Source organism: Falco biarmicus, chromosome 4 (assembly GCF_023638135.1).
Source record: "Falco biarmicus isolate bFalBia1 chromosome 4, bFalBia1.pri, whole genome shotgun sequence".
NCBI lineage: Eukaryota > Metazoa > Chordata > Aves > Falconiformes > Falconidae > Falco > Falco biarmicus.
Genome location: NC_079291.1, coordinates 5,633,671 through 5,652,803, shown reverse-complemented (window position 1 = coordinate 5,652,803; position 19,133 = coordinate 5,633,671). Strand labels below are relative to the sequence as shown.

At 38.6% G+C, this 19,133-nt stretch overlaps 1 protein-coding gene across 4 annotated transcripts in view; it reads left to right on the top strand.

Moving 5' to 3' along the window:
• The window catches only part of TBC1D5 (TBC1 domain family member 5), a 326,157-nt gene that overhangs the window by 160,630 nt on the left and 146,394 nt on the right, over positions 1 to 19,133 (top strand). For all 4 annotated transcript variants that reach the window (XM_056337720.1, XM_056337722.1, XM_056337723.1 and 1 more), the window contains 4 exons: positions 1,696 to 1,762; positions 16,181 to 16,289; positions 18,140 to 18,229; positions 18,339 to 18,410. In XM_056337720.1, coding sequence (XP_056193695.1) covers positions 1,696 to 1,762; positions 16,181 to 16,289; positions 18,140 to 18,229; positions 18,339 to 18,410 — 338 coding nt within the window. The remainder of the gene's footprint in view (positions 1 to 1,695; positions 1,763 to 16,180; positions 16,290 to 18,139; positions 18,230 to 18,338; positions 18,411 to 19,133) is intronic.

Here is a 19,133-nt window from a genome sequence, read left to right as displayed (position 1 = left end):
ACTGATAAATAGCCCTGCACGGAACAATTTTTTAGTCTTTTAGTTCATGGCTGATAGCATGTATTTGGAGAGGAAAAATGGAGTGCCTGTGCTTAGATTAAAGAGATAAAAATGTGAGAGCAAGGCAGCTATATAGGCTGACTGTTCTCTGTGCAGGGGGTTAGAAAAGTTTATAAGGAAGAAAAGAAAAGCAAATGGCATAACTTTTAGTGCAGGGTTTTTGTTGAACAGGAGATTGTGCCCAGCTAGCCTTTCAAAATATACATTAAGAAAATACGTTAAGTCTATCTGGACCTCAGTAAACAAAAAAGTCTGATGTAGTGCCACGGGAGATGTTGCGAAATAGAAAGGATGGGGATTGGTGAAATATAGTAATTATAAGATGAATAGATAAATGCAGGTTATAATGAAAGAAATATTTTTAGTGGAGCTTGTGGTAGAACTGAGCTTAATATTTTCATTTGTTGTCTTGCCGCAAAGTGAGAGACTGCACTGAGAGACTTTTACAAAGGGAAGGTAATAGAAGGTGGTATACAGTGCAAGCACAACTAGTTTTCAGGTAGGACTGGTCCTTTCTGAGGAAAAGAGGACTAGAAACAGCATGAAATAGTGTGAAATACAGTGTTGTAGTAGCAAGAATTTTTACTGTAAACTGCAAACTTCTCTTTGTAAATAAAAACTAAGAGGAAACGTAGGAGTGTTGGTTAAAGATGGCTGTGAAACTGCAAGATGGTGTGTCGTGACTCTAGTGTATCGAGCAAGGTTTTTTTGATAGGGAAGAAAACCGCTGCCCAAAAAATCCAACTGATTAAACTTCTAGTATGCTGTCTACAGCTCCTGTCCCTTCTTTCCCCTGTGTAAGAAGGACGGATTTAAACAAAACAGGGAGTAAGGAGCCTCCAGTTAGGGAAAAAGACTGAAAGAACTTGATTTTAGGAAGAAGAACAGAGGACGCAAAGGTGCACAACACTATTGGTAAATGGATTAAGGTAATACACAGGAACATAGAATTATCAAGCTGAATGACAGGTTGGGCAAGAATAAATAGTATAAACCAGGACATGAATAAATTTGCTTGGAAAAACAGATGATTCTGGCTTTTAACAGTCCTTCAATAGAAGTAGTTATTACAGAGAGGAAGATTTTCTTGTAATCCTTGGTTTCTATGAACATCACAGCTGTATGTATAAACAGCCCACAGGATGTAAAACAAGATGTTTAGCAGACATGTTACTTAGGTGGGCTCAGAGAAGTTTTGAACTTGTGCTATGACAAAGAAAAACACCTGGTATCACACATTCGGTTCAAAATTTTTCACAAAATAGATGAACTTTTACATTCTTTGACTTAAAGTTAGTAAAATCAAACTAATTGTTTATATGGTATACTTCAGTAACCTTATACTAATAAAATTATATTTAACAAGTTGAGAAGGCCCTCAGTCAAAACTTCCAGTGAAATTAAATCTCAGATTTTCTGAACATTTTTACTCCAGATTGAACACGGAGGCTAGTTCTCTCTCTTGCCAGCTGTAAAAATTTGAAGAGGTAAAGTTGAGACTTGTGTGTGTTAAGTTTTGTTGTAAACTAAAGTTGCCATAAATGGTAAAATCAATTGCAATTCTCATCAAAATTGTGTCATTTGTTATCAGGGTTTGTCTTATAACAAAGGTGGTTTGTTTTGTTTTTGTATTAGGAGGAGCAAATGAAAATGGAAGCACACACCACACCTCAGATTCTGACGGAACATTTATTTCTTACAGGTTGGTAATTTTTTAGAGTTATTTTCTAATTTTAAAAAGTTTAAATATAATAAGCAGCATAATCTATTTAAAGCAAAAGAACAGGTCCACCTATTTTAAGAGTATTGTGCAATCTAAATTGCAGTCGTCAGTAGACTTAAAGACATGAACGATTTAATTGAGGAATGATCTGAAAAGTTGTTTTCTGGATTATTATTTTTTTGAGAAAGTTGTTCAAAATGTTCAACTAACAAAAGCACAGGATGTTTGTAATTCTAAATATTTTTAAGGTCATTTTGTTGTTATTTTTCTCCAAATAATGTGATAAAGTACAAATTTTCTCCTAAAGTCATAGCAGCTAATCAAAATACTGTTGAAATATGTAACTCACCAGGGATCAACCTTTCTGATCTTCTCCAAAGTAACTGGATCTATGGACCGCATGGAACTTTATTTGCTTGTTATTTCAGGTCAAAACCCAAAGCCAGTTGTTAAATTTGAGGCTTTCTGACGGGAAGACAGTATTTCAGTTCTGTTGGTAGTAAACACCAGTAAAAGAAACATGACGCTGAGTAACTTTTTGCAGTGCTGTCACTGAGCAGCTTGAGTCTTGCTTGGGTACGTACGGGAGGCTGTTGTACTTGAAAGCACAGAAAGGTAATCAGCAGGCGTGTAGTTGCATCTTTCAGCCAGGAAAATTCTGCCTCTGCTACAAATGCTAAATCTTTGTCTTTGTGACTGGTAAATGAATAGTAAGATTTGTGCTAACCAGCATGACTGCATCTGATCTCGATCCTTTAGTACGGTAAAAGAAAACAAGCTTACCACTTGAGTATTTTAGATTCATTTAGTGAACCGTGATGGATGGCATCTTTTTCATTTTTCGTTTGTAGTCTACTGGAGGCTGTACTTCAAAGAGGTGTAGGCAGGCAGGCAGGAGGAACCTGCCTGTGCGCCTCGTCTGGGTTGCAGCCGGCTGGGTGGGAATTATCGCTGTGCTGGGCATGGGCATCCTTCAGGGTGGGGTGGTGGGGAGGGACACAACGCCTGGAGAACCTGTTGCAGGCTGGAGACCGAGAGATTGCTGAGGAGGGCAGGGAGCAAACAGCCCGCGCGTGGGGATGTTGAAGAGAAAGACTTTTCGTAAGGACCTGGAGGGAACAGCGAAGAGTTTGTGGCGATTCAAACACCCAGAGGAAGCTTCTGGACTGAGAGCAAGGTTGGAAAAAAGGGTGTGCTTGCAGGGACTCTGTGGGACGGGGGAGGTTTGATTTGCAAATCCTTCCAGTTTTCTATATGTCTGCTCTGCTGAAACCTACTTTGTGGTGATATAAAACGCTTCGAGGGTAGTTAGCGTGGTCACTTTGAGAAAAATATGTTAGCAGATCTGTTTCAGGATTCTGCCGGACTCGATTTCTTGTCAGATTTGTGATCTCTAACGCATGCAGCATACTATCTAAGTTAAAAGAAGGGCTCAAAAATAGCATCCAGAATAATCTTTGTGGTTTTTAGGTGAGAAGCATATGTACATACAAAGACCATGAAGCACTTGCTGAAACATAGGCAAGATAGAATTTAGCCAGGTCAGCAAAAGAAAGGAGTTGAGCGCTCTCTCTGCCATTAATTCTGGGACACTTACTCCTGAAAGTCATTACCTCGGGAGCCGCAGCTGTTGTACCAGCCAAGGTGTAGCGCTTGAAGAGGAAGCCAGCTTCAGCTAGGCTCTGATTCCACGAGGGTGTAAGCTGTGGGACTGGGGTCTGACCCTTTCCTCCTACCCCTCCTCCACTCATGCCATAGCACTCCTCACTCGGTGCGCCAGCCCAGGGAGCTAACCCAGCCCAATCTACTCATTCTTTGTAGCGGAGAGCCTTCTGGTGACTGCTCACCGTGTCCACTGGCCAAAGGTTCACATGGGTGTCGATGCCAGTGGAAGGAAAGTAGCCAGCATGGACAGCATGTCCATGGCAGTGGGAGCACAGAGCATGGTACCATTTACTTAAATCAGTTTAAACTGTAGCGAGTCCTCAGCCGCCTTCAATGCTTCACAAAAAAAAGTAGAGGTTGAAGCTGGTCTTTGCATCTCCATGTTCCTTAGTCCAAAGTGAGTATCATCAGCGTGACGTTGGCTGCGATTTCCACTGAATAGTAACCATACCCTGTCAGAAACGTTTACAGCCCAACTTACAAAACTGACATTAATTAATATTTTAAAACCAGACCCATATATCACTGCCAGGGTATTATTTTTATAAGTAGAGGCAAGATGGTAAAGCCAAGATAGTACAGTGTATATACATGTATGGGGGGTCGGGTGGGGAGGGGGATTGTATATATACACACACACACACATGTATATATAAGAAACCTCTGACTTTTAAGAACTGGCAAGCACTGTTATTAAGTAGTATTACAGTGTTTAAGGTGTGAAATGAATATTTTCTGCTCAGTGGCAAGTAACTCCCATCACATAATGAGACTGCCTGTAAATTTGCTGGTTGAGTTGAATATTGTGTTGATAGTTGTAGTTCTGGGCTGCACGTTAAGTAAAAATAAGCAGCTAATACCTTATGAAAGGTGAAAAATTAATCTCAAACTACCTTGAAATGTAACAATGGTAATTGGTTGTTACTTCTTTAAGGACTTCTTAGAGATTTGGACTTATTTTAGGATACTGTCAGTGAATATTGTTTCAGTAGGTTAGTAATTTGGTAAAACTGATGGTAGTCTTGCTTGCCCAATGTGTTTCAGCCTATTGTATTTCAAAAAGCCTGGCTAGTGAATTCTTGCCCTAAAAAGAGGCAGAGGCATCTTTGGATCGTGGTAGATGTCGTGCTTGCAGAAAGCTAATACATGGAAAATTCTACTGAAAATTTTTACTGAAACAAAAGCTGCTTTATGTTTTATCAGCTGCAGTCTCTTTACAATTTATTTAGGAGAAGAGGCAACTCCAAATGTTTAAAAATATTTGAATGTGACTGTGTTTTGCTATTAAAGTGCTCTTAAGAGCGTATCATTTTTGGTTTTGTCACAGTAAAAAAACCACGGGGTAGAGGTATTTGATTTGAACACTTTCTATTTTAAAGGACAATTTGACACTATCCAGTACAAGACTTTGAGTGCGTGTGTATGTATTAATAAAGAATGTCAGATCATTGTCCTTTGATATATTTATGATGCTCCATAACTATTTGTATGGTTTTATTTTTAATATGAAGGTGTCACCTTAGAGTTTGTGGCTCTTGTGTTGATCATGGCACGTATTTAATGCTGCTTATGTTCAGACAGTGAGCATTTCCCTTTAGGCCATAAAGTTTGTAAGTAATGTAAGTGAGAAGCACATGTGACTGGCACATATATCTAAATATTCTGTGAGTTTGTGAATGTGTCCTGTCAGGCCTCAGAGAATTTTCTAGCTGGTCTTCAGGCTCTGATGGAAGTATTCTTTGTGTACTTCAGAAGAAGCTTTACTAATAAGAAATTATGAAAATTATTTCCTAGAACCATGTCCTCAAAATTAGAAGTTCACTGTTATAAAAATTGGAACAAGGATTTAGACATGTAGTAACTTTCATCTTTAAAACATAAGAAACTTGAGGAAAATATTTGAGCTCCATTCTACTGCATTATTTTACTGCTATGATTAAAGCCTTTTCTGGATGTGCAAATAGGCCAGACTTCACCAAAACAAAAAGAAAAATAGGCGTGGGTCTCTAGTTTCAGTATCTGCAATGCAGTGCCACTGGAAAGTAGAAATACTGTCTTTCTACAGCCTTCCCAAGGGCAGCTGACCTTCTCCTCGCCAAAGAGGTGAACCCCTTGCCAGCACATATGACTACAGACTATTACATTAATCTGTTTAGCCTCAGTACCAGCTGCTTGCATGTTTTTAATTATCTTATTAGATGGTATAACAGTGACCTATGAAATAAAATGAAGGTGAGTATTTTTTAACTTTATTTTACAGGCTATTTTTCTAAATATATTTTAATGACCTAATTATGACTTTTAGGGAGAGCCATTGATGCAGACATTCAATTTGGCTGATAGAATCTAACATCTCAAGGACACTTATTTTCTTCCAAGGTGGATTCATACATTAATACTGCTTCTAATAAATATATAGCCTAAAAAAAGCTCACTTTTCATACTTGTGTTGTTAACTTACTTTATGACTCAGAGGCCCATGACTACAGTGCTGGATAATTTCTTAATATGTCTCTGCACTTGTGAGTTTAATTCCTACCCCCTGTACCAAAATAAAGTTCTTTCCTGTGTGGCTTAAACTCCATGACAAGTGACGATTGCTCAGAGTTGTGGGTTATGTAGGCAATGTATATTCCTCCTTCTGCTGATATTTCAAATAGGCAGAAGATCTTGTATAAAGAAAGACTTTTGTATTCCGTTTTCTTCCCCTGACTTCTTACAGATTCCGCTTACCAGATGTTTTCTTTCTTACTGCAGAAAGGCAATGTGGTCCTGCTGGCTGAGGCACGTTTCTTGTGTGCCAGCCAACAACCGCAGGACTGACACTCAGCATACAGAAGAAAGACGGCAAGGGGTGCAAGCTGTTCCTCCCTGTTCCTAACCCCTTCCAAAAGTGGCTAGTGAAACTAGTTTGGCTCCGCTTTGACCTGTGACTTTCCTTGGCAGCTGAGCCACAAATGGCTACGTAGCTTCTGTCCTTATATGTTAAACACAGTGCAAAGGTGTAGGCGACTTGTATACCTCCACCTGGTGGAAAACTCTTTGTCTCAATCCATTCGGAAGCAGCCCTTTTCCATCTACACAAGCCTGTTTAGTTTTGTTAGGAAACACCTAACACTGGTGGTGTTTCTTTATTGTTCTCCTTTCAAGCCACCCCTGTGCAGTTATAACCTGTTTTTCCTAACTTTGTCCGTCTGCACATAATCAAGAGCTGTGAAGAACAAGCTTGTTTCTGCTGGGTTTTGCAAATATTTTGAGATACAAAATTTGGGGAATAGAAGGCAAAGCAGTGGAATAACACTGCATCTCCGTTCTGTCAGGAGAATACTCGGTGTTTGCATCCTTCCTGTCTTTCCACAAGGAGGTAGTAAAACTGGCGTCTGTGGGGTTTTTGTCTTCCCTACAACCATTTGCTACACGCCATTCTGGTTGATGCCATTTGTGTGCAAAGAGGACTTTTCAGTACAAGTTCATTTTGTCTGAGAGCCTGTAAAATCTTGCCTTGAATTTGAAAAATCGCATTCTGAATATGCTAATAGTCTTTCTCTGGATGTGGTAGTCTGTGCCAGTACGCTTGTTTTGTCCATTTTTGTGAAGACAGTAGCGATTCCATCTTGCAAATCTGGTATTTCCAGCAAGAGAAAGTGATGCTTTGCACTGATTACAGGTTTCCTCCAACAGCTTTTTTTCTCCAAATCCGAGAAGATCACTGTCATACCTACTGAATGCTTAGAAGATTTCTGGTTTTCTCTGAATGATTTCAACATTCCTTTCTTTTCCTGTTCAAGGATCCCTGTATAACTTCCAGCTCTGTCTTGTCAGACATCTTTCATTGACTTCTTTCTTCCACAGCTGATCCACTCTGCGTTCCTTGCGTGGTGTCCTAAGGAGTTTGCAAAGGATGTCGTAAGACACGGAAGAATAAGTTGTCATTAAGGAACTGAAACCCTGTATGCAGTGTACTTTTTCTAAGATCCAAACATTTCAACAGATATAATTGGCGCTTTTTTTTTAAACTTTGGCCTGTGAAAAATATATTAATTTCTAAAGAGGTAGAAATGGTAATACGGACTTGTTTTTTGTCTGTATGCAGTGTGATCCCTTGGAAAATACGGGAAGGCAAATTTAATAAATTTACGTAAAGTCTGAGGTGCTTTCAGAGAGAATCAGAAAGGAAGGATTGAGTACCAACATCTTTTAATGGCAAAATGCTTTTTAGCAGATTGGTAGAAAAAGGGAAATACTTAATCCATGAAGAGAGGCCATGGAAGGGAAAATGGTGATTCCTTTCTAACATCCATGGAAAGAAAGTGAAAAATTTGGTTTATTCTTATTCTGTTGTACATGAAAATTCACCTGCACACCACTGATACCATATTCAGCTGATGCCATATTTTCCCTTACTAATGTTTAAAGTGTTTTTCATTATGGATTTCCTTTACTCTTCCACTTTCAGTAATCTTTGAACTATCATGGCAGTTGGGAGAGGTGACTGAGGGCTGCAGAGAAGCAAATGTTACTCTTGTCAATGATAGGGCAGAGTGTACCCTCAGCAAGTTTGCATGTGGCACAAAACTGAGAGGTGGATTATACACCAGCTGGTTGTGCTGCCATCCAGAGAGACCTTGACAGGCTGGAGAAATGGGCTGACAGGAACTTCATGAGGTTCAACAAGGAGAACTGTGAAGTCCTGTACCTGGGGAGGAAGAACCCCAGGCACCAACATAAGCTGGAGGCTGGAAAATAGCTTGGCAGAAAAGGACCTGGGGGTCCTGGTGGACATCAAGTTCAACATGAGCCAGCGATGCACCCTTGCAGCAAAGAAGGGTAGTGGTATCCTGGGATGCGTTAAGAGGAGGTCAGGGCAGGTGATCCTTCCTCTCCACTTCATGTCTGGAGTACTGTGTCCAGTTCTGGGCTTCCCAGTACAAGAGGCATGGGCGTAATGGAGAGCATACAGCAAAGGGCCGTTGAGATGGTGAAGTGATTGGAGCATCTGTCCTATGAGGAACAGCTTGAGAGAGATGAGACTGTTCAGCCTGGAGAGGAGAAGGCTGGGGGGGGGGGGTGGTGGTGCAGGTGGGGGGGGGGGCTGTGGATCTTAGCAAAGTCTGTAAGTATCTGAACAGAGGATATTAAGGGGACGGAGCCAGGCTCTTTTCAGTGGTGCCCAGTGGCAAGACGAGAGGTAGTGGTCAGAAATGCAAGATATGAGGTTCTGTCTCAACATCAGGAAGCACTTTTTTACTGTGAGGGTGATGGAGCACTGGCACAGGTTGCCCGAGGAGATTGCAGCATCCCCCTCCTTGGAGGTATTTAAAAGCCATCTGGATATGCTTGAGCCAGGGATGGACTAGATGATCTCCAGAAGTCCATTCCAACCTCAATCATTCTGTGATTCTGTAATCCCTATTATTCAAAATCCTAAAAATGGAATTAGCTTGTTCTAAATCAGAAGGGGGAGACACCTGTGGCAAGAACAGAAGAAAGGAGGTCTGTATTACTGAAAAACTTTAATTTCTAAGCAAAAATTCAGTGCTAAGCAAAATAGCATGGGCAGGATGCCATGTGAAGTCAGAAATAAGAGGTTGGAAGAATTTCAGAGGTATTTTTGTCTTTTTTTTTTTTTAATGAAGATTTTCCTTTTTTGTAAGCATTATTAGTCCCTTGGTAAACTTGATAGAAAGGAACCCAATGGAATTGCTCTTGTGATTTTCATTTTGGCCCCAAAACCTTTCACAATTCTTCCTTCTAACACAAAATGTATTTGAAATATTTATTAGAAGTTCTGAAGGTCAGTGGATCTAAATATACAGTGAACTTAATAATTGTCATTCATTTAAAACTCAGAACTTGCATCGTCTTTGCAAGAATATGACTAATGCCAAGAGGTGAATGGCATTGTATTTTTTCTTGCTGCTAAAGTACACTTTTTAAGATCTTAATCTTGCTGGCATTAACGTGTAGTCTCTGAGATGTGCAGTGACATAAAAGCAGCAACGTCTGCCACAGAACTTGGAGTGAGTGGTTGGCTGAGTTTAGCAGCAAGAGAACATGGAAAGGATCAGTTCTTTGCTGAGCGGGACCTTAAATGGAAGACTTGTGTCCTACACCTTTGTAACAGAACTACTGAAAGTTAAACCAGGTATCGTGATTTTCCTACACTGCTCAAAATACATCTGCTGAGCGATTTAATTTTGGTTTTAAAAAAAACCCACAGAAACACCGTGACCAAGAACTGTATGTAAAACTTGCATGCCAGACCACAGATTTGAGGAATTACAGATTTTAATCCAAAGAAGCTAGAAGACAAAAGATTTCTCAAAATAATGTACAATTGAAATAAACCTAAAGAGCAAAGACTTACTTTTAGTGAGACTACATAGTTTTTAATGATGGTAATAAAACCTCGTCAGTTCAAAAGATTAAAGTTAGATCAGGAAATCACTTACTTTCTCATGTCATTGTATACAAAATGGGCAGATTTACAAAGTTAAGATGGAATTAACAATATTAACTAGAACTTTGCATTTGTCATCTTGCACATCATAAAGTCATCTGAGTTTTGAAATGGGGTGCATATTTTAAATATTATTGTGACTATGCCAGTTCTAGACCTTCTCTAGCTAGTCAGGCGTGAGTAAGCAGAAACGTTTTGGCATTTGGGGGCATATTCCTGCAAAAAGTATGTCTCCTTTATACAACCATTTTTGAGTCTGATGATTTGTAGAGCAGTAGCTTTTACCTTCTGTTATGTGCTACAGGAAGCTCTTAACTTTTCATCTCAAATGCACGTCTGTCCATGTAACAAGGCTGTGAGCATGTGGATACACAAAATTCACTGGGCTCACTGTGGGTATGAATTAGCAGAAGGGTAAAGTAGCAGAAGGGAACTAATCAGGAGAACTAGAAAGTAAATATTCTACATGTACATGCAAAAGATTTCAAAGGTGTTGGAGGGATTTAAACAAGAAAGCCTTGACTCTGCACCTGGCAAATCAGTTACAAAAAATAAAAATAATTGAATGTAACGTCTAGATTTTGTTTCACCATTCTGTGAATGTGTGCATAAAGTAATGAGTAGAGGAGAATGGGCTGCTGAAATTTAGACTTTGAAATGGCAGTAAGAAGAACTCTTCTACAAAAGCTAAACAGTTACAGGGATGGAAGCGAAGTGCTCTCCCAGGGCCAAAACTGGCTCTTTGGCCGAGAACCACCAAAGTGAAGTGGACAGTTTGGAGTGTGGAGAAGGGTACCTCGCGTTCCGTGTCAGAGCCGGTGCAGTTAGGAGAGGGGCTGGAAAAGCGTCCCACTGCCACTGCAGCCATATTTCAGCTCCCCAGACCGTACTGTATACACACCGGTAGCGTAAAGAGCATCGTTAGCTAATAACCTTAAGTTTTTGCTAGAACGTTTACCTTAAGAAAGTCATTTTGCCTTTCTTTATGCACACCTTTTTGACTGTATGTCAGCCAAAATTAGATGAAACCTGAACTGTTTAGCAAAATCCGCCCTTTGAATATTGAGCCTCCCGGCAGTGGAGCCATGCATATTCGAACTTACATGGCTGTTAACTCTGCCTCATATCCCGAGGCAGGACTTTGGGAAACAGAGGAAAAGACATCTATTTTCCAACCAGACTGGTAAGACTTCACATTAAGGCTGTCAAATGGATTTTCAGGAAAAATCTGTGTGTCAGCAATGATTTTGGTTTAGAAACTTACTGCTTTTTACTTGATACTACCTTTCATCCCCCACCCTCCACCCCTGTTTTTATAGAATTAACTCTGGTTTTATTACATTCCTGGCTGTTGCCTCACTTTTCTCTCGACTGTTGATTTTATGGCATAATAAATAATACAAAGTATGGAAGTTTCTTGGATTTATGCAGTATTTTTGAAAAAAACTGTTGCCTCTATTTAAATATAGATACAGCATTCACTTATTGATGTTCCTGTCAATAAAGTCCCCATATTGCTAAAAATATGACACAATAATTAGAGAATTTGTTTTCTTTCTGATGGCCAGTAGCCTGTTGCTTCATTGAGTGCCTCTGGGGAGCTGAGTTTGGGTCTTCACATTTCAAAAAGCACATTCTGAAGATGAACAAAAAACCTGTATAAAACAGTGATACTGGCTTTTTTGAAAGCACTCGCACCATTTTGTTTTAGAATGATTTTGCCAATACGAGCCGCACTGCTCAAGAGCTTTCTTTGGATCTCTGTGAGGCTATCCATTTTATCCTTCAATATTGATCTAGAGGGTGGAATAAGATTGAGATGTAGGTTGAAATCTTAAATATGTATGCAAATGTTCACACCTTTCAGTAGCATTGCAGTATTCTTCCATGAACTGAGAAATATGCTTTCTTATCTGAATTTTGTTGTAAATATTAAATTGGTCTTGTTTCATCAGGGACACAAAAAAAGAGGGATTTCAAAACTTGGCATAGAGTATTTTAAAAATGCATGAGGCAAAATAATGATACACACTGTCTAATGACCTGATAGATGCTGATTTCTTTGAAGTAGTTATGGACAGTAACATTTACCTGGTAGGTCTGAGCCCCTGCAGTCTCAGAACTGAATCTCTACCCTTTTTCGGTAACATAGATTGTAATTTGATGTGGCTATTCACATTTTTACATTTCTGTGGGTTTTAGTGTCTTCCACACAGTTTGGTGTTGCCTGAACATCATAGTACAAAAGTGCTTCTTATCCTAGCTTTAAACATCGGAAGGATCTGTATTTGTATGCATCAGCGGCTTTATTCTGTAAATGGGTAATTGCAGAAGTTAACTAGCAGTGATTACAGTCTATGCTATGCCATTCTTCCTCAATTGTATTTCTTCCTCTTCTGAGCAGAGTATTTATTTTGTAAGGAGCTTAGGTGGGCTACCATTGCATTCCTCTGCCTATCTATGCTCGATGCATTGGTTTAGCCATTATGCTGTAAATCAAAATGTAGCAGCAGAGCCAGAAATTTAGCCGCTACTGGCCATTAGTGGAAAAAAGTTTTTGTTACCTCTCTCCAATGCTACCACAGCTTAGTGTTGCCTCAGTAAAATTCTGCGAACTACTATCTGAATTCCAGAATTATTTTCCAGGTGTCTTGTTACATTATTGGTGTCACATTCATTCTTAAAGAGTTTACAGTTGCTTGCTCCTCTGTAGCTGGGCAATAGTGGGATTCCAGTGTCTTTTACTAAGGTGCTAGACCTTAGGGGTTTAAATACCTTCTCAAAAGGTATTTAAGTGCATGTAAAATTTTGCTTTACACTTTCTGATGTGAAGTCCTGCTCATTATGTTCCCTTCATTACAGTGTGTCAACAGAGAGAGGCATTTCTCTTCCAAATCTTTGGACTCCTATCTCTGAAAATCTAATGTTTGTAATAGTCTTAACAAGCATCAGATCCATAAAATATGTGCTGTTGGAAAGAGAAAAATAAATATGCTTATATGTGGTTTGCTAGGAGATCAACCTCATTTCTTATAAGCAAGAAAGCGTGCATCATCCCTTCCATTGATTTGCTTACTTTTTCATTCATACATATTGAGCATTTTTCCCACTTCAAAGTAATGCAACTGTCCCTAACTCATACCAATAAATATTTTACATTGGACAGTTACTACATGGATAAAGCATGTGAAATAAAGTTTTTTAAAGAGACGTTAATCCAATGGCTTTTTCCTTTGCAGGTCTTATACCTGCAAAGACTTTACAATATGTACAATAGTATATTAGACAGGCTATTTAAATAATATGAAATGAAAAACGTGTACAAAATAACCAGAAAACATTAACATTGGCATTTGCCTTTGTTTTGATTGTACAACCTAAAGGTAGTATGAACACATGAGTATGCATCTAATTTTCTAGTTTGATTAAAAACAATTGCATGTGCTTAATTCATAGTTTAAGTGGTTCCAATTGGCTCTTGAAGTCTTTCACTTCAGTGAAGCAAATGGGATGTGGTAGACTTGAGTTCCAATCTTCATTGCTCATTTCACTTTGACCGATGAGTTTTCTGCAAGCTTGGGTTAACAAGGCTCATAGATGTTAGTTTACAGAGTAGGGCTATATCATTTTTAAAATGATCCTTTTAGAATTGATAGCTTGTTGATATTACACAGTGTTACCATTATTGAAACAGTCTCTAGAATTGTAAGGCTTAACTTATTAGCCTTCATTCAAAATATTTGAGAAATGAATTAGTGAATGCTGTTCAGAAAGGATTTTAGATACCATTCATTTCTACTAAAACTCAAACAGATTCCAGCTTCCAAGTCTTTTTTTTTCTTTTTTCAGCTGCTTATAAGTTTTCTTTTTAGTGATCCCAGCAGCCAAGGGGGTATGCAGAGAAGATATGATCTTGCCAAATTTCTTTTGGCTGTTTTAAATGTAATTTTGTTCAAAATGTGTTTGGAATTGCATTACAAATTAAAAAAAAAAAAAAAAAAAAAAAAAAGAAAAAGCATAGTATCAGCACTAATACAATTTAAGAAGAGTTGAAATTACTTTCTTACTGTGTAGCAATCACTCCCAGCAGTTGGTGAAAAAAATAACCTGAAGAGCTTCTTTCCTCTCTGTTCCTTCTATTCACAGTTACACTGGTTGCAACCTTTTGCTAACTCAGCTGACACACCGGTGTTTTCAAAGACATTGTGGGAATGTCATCCGCTAGCAGAACAATGTGAATAGCTTCAGAGGCTGACCTGTTGTGTGCGCAGGGGAATGTGTCACTCTTGAAGCATCGCTACCTTAGGGAGACAGCTTGGCAGTAGTTATAATGGCCAATGATGCTACAAAATTTACAATGGCAAATGAAGAATATTATACATGATAGAAACAGGAGGGTTATTTAGATAGGCATAATATACTGGAGTTACTGAAGTACAAATGACTGTGAAAGAAAGGCCCAGATTTTTCTCAAGCTGTGTCTGCTATATACCATACGTTGTATTTAAAGGAGACAGAATCGTGGTAAACAATCGTAGGCAGCTTGCTGCAGAAGGTGAGGGTGTACCAGTGATGGGGAGCTGGTGAAATGACGAGATAGGCTTTCTGACTTGGAGAACGGGGGATATGGCAGGAGGGAAGGAAGCTGCCCCACATCACTGGGGTTGCTTGCAGCTATTTTGGTCACCTGGGAACACTGGCAGAAGGTAAAAGCAGCCCTAAGCCCTGCAAGCTCCCACTGCTTTAGTCATCTTGGCTCTTACGTGGAGTACCTTCACTTTTCAAAGTAATAATAATCAAGACCCAGAAGTGATTTTTTTTTTTTTTTTAATAGAAAGCAATCCTAGCTGAAAAGTGATGCATTCACAAACACAACACTTCTTGCCTCGGCATGGATTGTGGGCTCACTCACATCTCAAAGGAACAGGACCATAATTTCCCAGCTTGCCAAGTCCATTCCCCAACTATTCGCAGCTTCTGCAACTGAACAGGTTTTATCTAAAACAAGGTTTAAAAACCTCACCCTCCCAACTCAGCTTAAAAGGCTGAAAACTACCTAACTTTAGCTTGCATATCTTTAGGGCAGTTTGCAAAACCAGAGTTTGTTGGTATTTAGTATAACCCACTCTGTGACCCTCCTTAGCGAAGGAAATCTGGTGAGATCTTACCCTGGAGTCATAATAGTAGTTTCCCTCTTTCTGGTTTCATTTGGTCTCCCAGGGAGAAGTAATAGTCTCCCATGTGACAGTGGGAGAAGGAGATGTTCACCTTAAGGACATGGATTGAAAATAATTCTGAAACACATTTCCTTGCACATAACCCCTCTCTTTACGCTGAAATTACCCTTTGGATTTTAGAGTGGTTGCAGAAAGACTGCGAGCAAGTCGTAGGCTATCAAGACCATCAAATGGCTTATATTGTGCTTGCGATTCATTTCAGTAGAAGGCACAGAAAATATAGGTTTAATTCTTTTATTCAAACTCAGTAGATGGTTTGGGACAATTAATTTCCAATTGTTTCCCAGTAGAGCAGATTTACTTGTATATTAATGAGGCACAGGTGTTAGGCCCCTGGTGCCTGCATGCCTGGGAGGCATATTTAGGTTGTTTATCTAGTCAGCCATAGGTACTGCAAGGTACTCAAGCTTGCCTTTAACAGTTTATACAGTGAGGCTTTTTAATTTTTTGATGTTTTTTTAAATTTGCTAGCACCTGTTAAAATTTTAAAACTGATCATGTAGAAAGAAGTAGGAGTGATTTCAATAGTAAATAGCACTAAATGTTAAAGAAAGTCATATTCTATGATGCTTAACTGCCCAGCTTGACATTAAGAAGAAAAGAAGGTTCATTTAAGCAAATACGTCATGTGAGGAGCTAATACAGTCAACAGTATACTTTTCTGTTGCATATTTTTGGAATAGGTACTTCTTTGTCTACAGCTGAAACATGAATGTGCTTATATTAATATTCATTTTTCTTGTTTATTCACTGAACTGCAGTACCAACATTTTAGAGGAAATGGAATAGCCTCCATAGACATTATGAATTTCAGTAGCTGGCATAATTATAGCGATCTACATATTCATTAAATCCACAGAAGAAATGTGTCCAAAAAGACAGCCATGCATTTAGAAGTGGTACACAACTAAATATATACATTAAAAAAAAGTTCCTTTCCTCTGCATATCCAGAATTGTGTAGTGTCATATAGTCCTTAAATCAGCTAAGGCTTTTTTTTGTTTAAATGTTCATTCCTTTTGCTTTTGCATGCAGTAAAGAATGGGAAGAACTATTTGTAAACAACAATTACTTGGCAACTATACGGCTGAAGGGGATTAATGGGCAGCTGAGAAGCAGCAGGTTCCGTAGTGTTTGCTGGAAGGTAAGAAGAGAAAATATTTATTTACAGTTTGTGGTTGCAATATATCAACACATTACCTGATGCGCTGGAAGATTATTGATGCAAAGAATCATGAATTTTCCGAGAGACTTCATCCCAATGTTTTCCTACTCATTTTTATAATTCATAGGACATTTGCTAATCATATTGAGTTGCCTTAAAGCTGAATTGCAGGTGATAGCAAAAGATTTCCTAGGAAAGAATATCTTTGTGCTGGGTGGTGTGTTTAGAATTGAGTGCCACACAGCCATCTCTCCTCTCACTCTGTGCAGTGAAGTCATGCACTGGAAATAAAAAGGAAGTTTGTCTCACAATTTATGTTTTCCGGAACTTGGGACTGCTCTAAAATCAGTCTGATGCTTCTGCTAGCATCTTTTCCCAGTGAAATAAGAAACTGGAGACCAATCCCTCTTGTAATGACTGGATAGAGAGGGAAGCCAGGTCTTCCAATCTCAAAACACAACAGATCCTCGGAGGTCTCTTACTGTATTTTTTAAAGTTGCAGGGGAAGGAAAAGAGAAAGCAAGCAAAGTAAATACTGAGATGCTATATAGAGTCCAAAAGAATTTTGTTGCACTGGTATCAGGTCTTCTGTTCTGCGCTAATATGACAGCAGAGAAGATTTTCCCTCGTAGAGTTGCTGTAGGTCAGCCAGATAGTTTAAATTACCTCACTTGGAATTTCGCAAGCTTCGCTTTGGCATATAAAAGACCAGACCTATAAAACCAAAATGAAAATACTCCTTCTATATGGATGAAAGAAATCTGAAAATTGAAATTTGTAATTTGAAATCTATGTAGTATTAAACAAACGTAAGGCTAATGAAAATACTGCCTTCGGGAAGCCAGCTGAATATATGCCACGTTGTTTTACCAGTCTGCTGCTTCTTGAGCCTCTGAATTAGGAGGCCATAACTCAAAACCCCAAACTAACAAAAATATTAAGTCCCTGACTGTTCACTAATCAAATAAAGGAATGGTTTCATTTTAGCAATAAGGTTGGGTTTATTTGCATGTCCTGATATGGGTTAGGACTCAGTTTTACACTGCCTGTTTTAAAAATCTTATCTATGTGATTTTTTGGAAACGCGTATTTTTAGTAATTCGGGGATGTGGGTTTTTTTGTTATTATTTACTGTTTCTTAACACTTGATAATGTGTAAATAAAAACATGTTAAAAGCAAGAAAATACTCTGGGTTTTTTCCTTATGTGCAATTAAGTAGTATTTTCCAATAGATGTTTCTTTCTAACCCTTTTTAAACAGAAATGTGACAGAACTGAGATGTAGGCATTCGCAAAGACTTTTTTATAGAATCATCTCTTTCAACTGTCTTGCAGAATTTTAGAACATGTTTCTTTTCTATAAAGTAACATTTTCCCTTTCTGTATTTCTCTAGGTAGAGTATATCTCTGAATGCTTAGTTTCTGCTTTGCATTCATGTTTAGTTTTAAGCACGTAGCATTAGGTCATCAGTGTTATGTAAATAGCTTCAAGTTTTGTATCTTTATTTTCATCTCTGCATTTCGTTTCTGCCTTGGAAGTCTCAGTCTACTTTACTGAAGTTGTGACAGTTTACAAAGCTTGAGTTTGTGGCCTCAGTTGTTTTCAATGCTTTATTTTGTACTGCAGAACTACTGTTGTTTCTAGCTTCTTATTTATAGACTGGAAAGTACTAAAGCCAAGAGTATTTTATAGGAGGTCTTTGCTTTCTTCTTATGTATAGAATGCTTGCTCCTCCTTTCTGAGACTGTTTAGGCTTTTTGGTAGGATTTATATGAAAAGCTATGTTAAATTGATGAAACTTAATGGATTTATTCTGTTTTGTTGATAGTTATTTCTGGAGGTTCTACCCCAAGACAGAAGTCAATGGATTAAAACCACTTCAGACTTAAGAACTTCTTACAATAAGATCAAAGAAATTGTAAGTTGGTACCAAATTGGTTCTTTACTCCCATGCTTTGACATAGATATTAATACTTACAGTATAACAGAAGAGGATTTGATTATTTTTTTTTAATGTTTTTACCCAGCACATTACAAACCCTCGGAAAGCAGGACAGCAAGATCTGATAATCAACAACCCACTGTCTCAGGATGAGGGGGTAAGTTGACCCTTGGTTCTGTCAGCGTGTGCTGCTAAAATGATCATCATCATCATACTGACACAACTGAGTTCTTGCTGAAGAAGGCAGAACGACGGGTGCTAAACTCTCCCTCCTAAATTTCCAAATTGACTTGTGTTAACAATTGGTTCACAGGCTCTGCTGAACAACCAGAGATGCTCATTTCCAAGTTAATAGTCTGATTTTTCAGTGCTTATCACAGCGAAGGCTGTGATGAACAAAAATCAGTGCTGGACTGGGAGTCCCATTTCACAGCGTATCCCTTCTTTAACTGATAAACTTTTTTGTCACTGTGTGTTTTCATTTTCTATGTAAAATGGGTCTAGTTGAAGGAATGTTTAAACAGTCAATATGAAGGGAATGCTGTTAACAGCAAATACTGAAGAACCCTCCTCTGGAAGACTGTTCAGCCTTGGAAGTTTTTCTCCAGCAAAAATAGAATTGTTCTAAGTTGTATACATGCTGAGTTAACGCGTAAAGTACCAGGCTGCAAGACAGGCATTTCTTCCAGGGTTTTTAATTATTTTTCTTGGTGGTTAAGAGAAACAAAAGTTTATTTTCTAATCAGAAAGCAGCCAGCTGCAAAATGAAAAATCCAGATTTTAAAGAAATAATATGCGGTAAAAGTATTTGGTCTGACTGTCATTCAGTGCAGAGCATCCAGCTCTCGTTCAAATTAATAGGACCTCCTAGTAGCTTGCT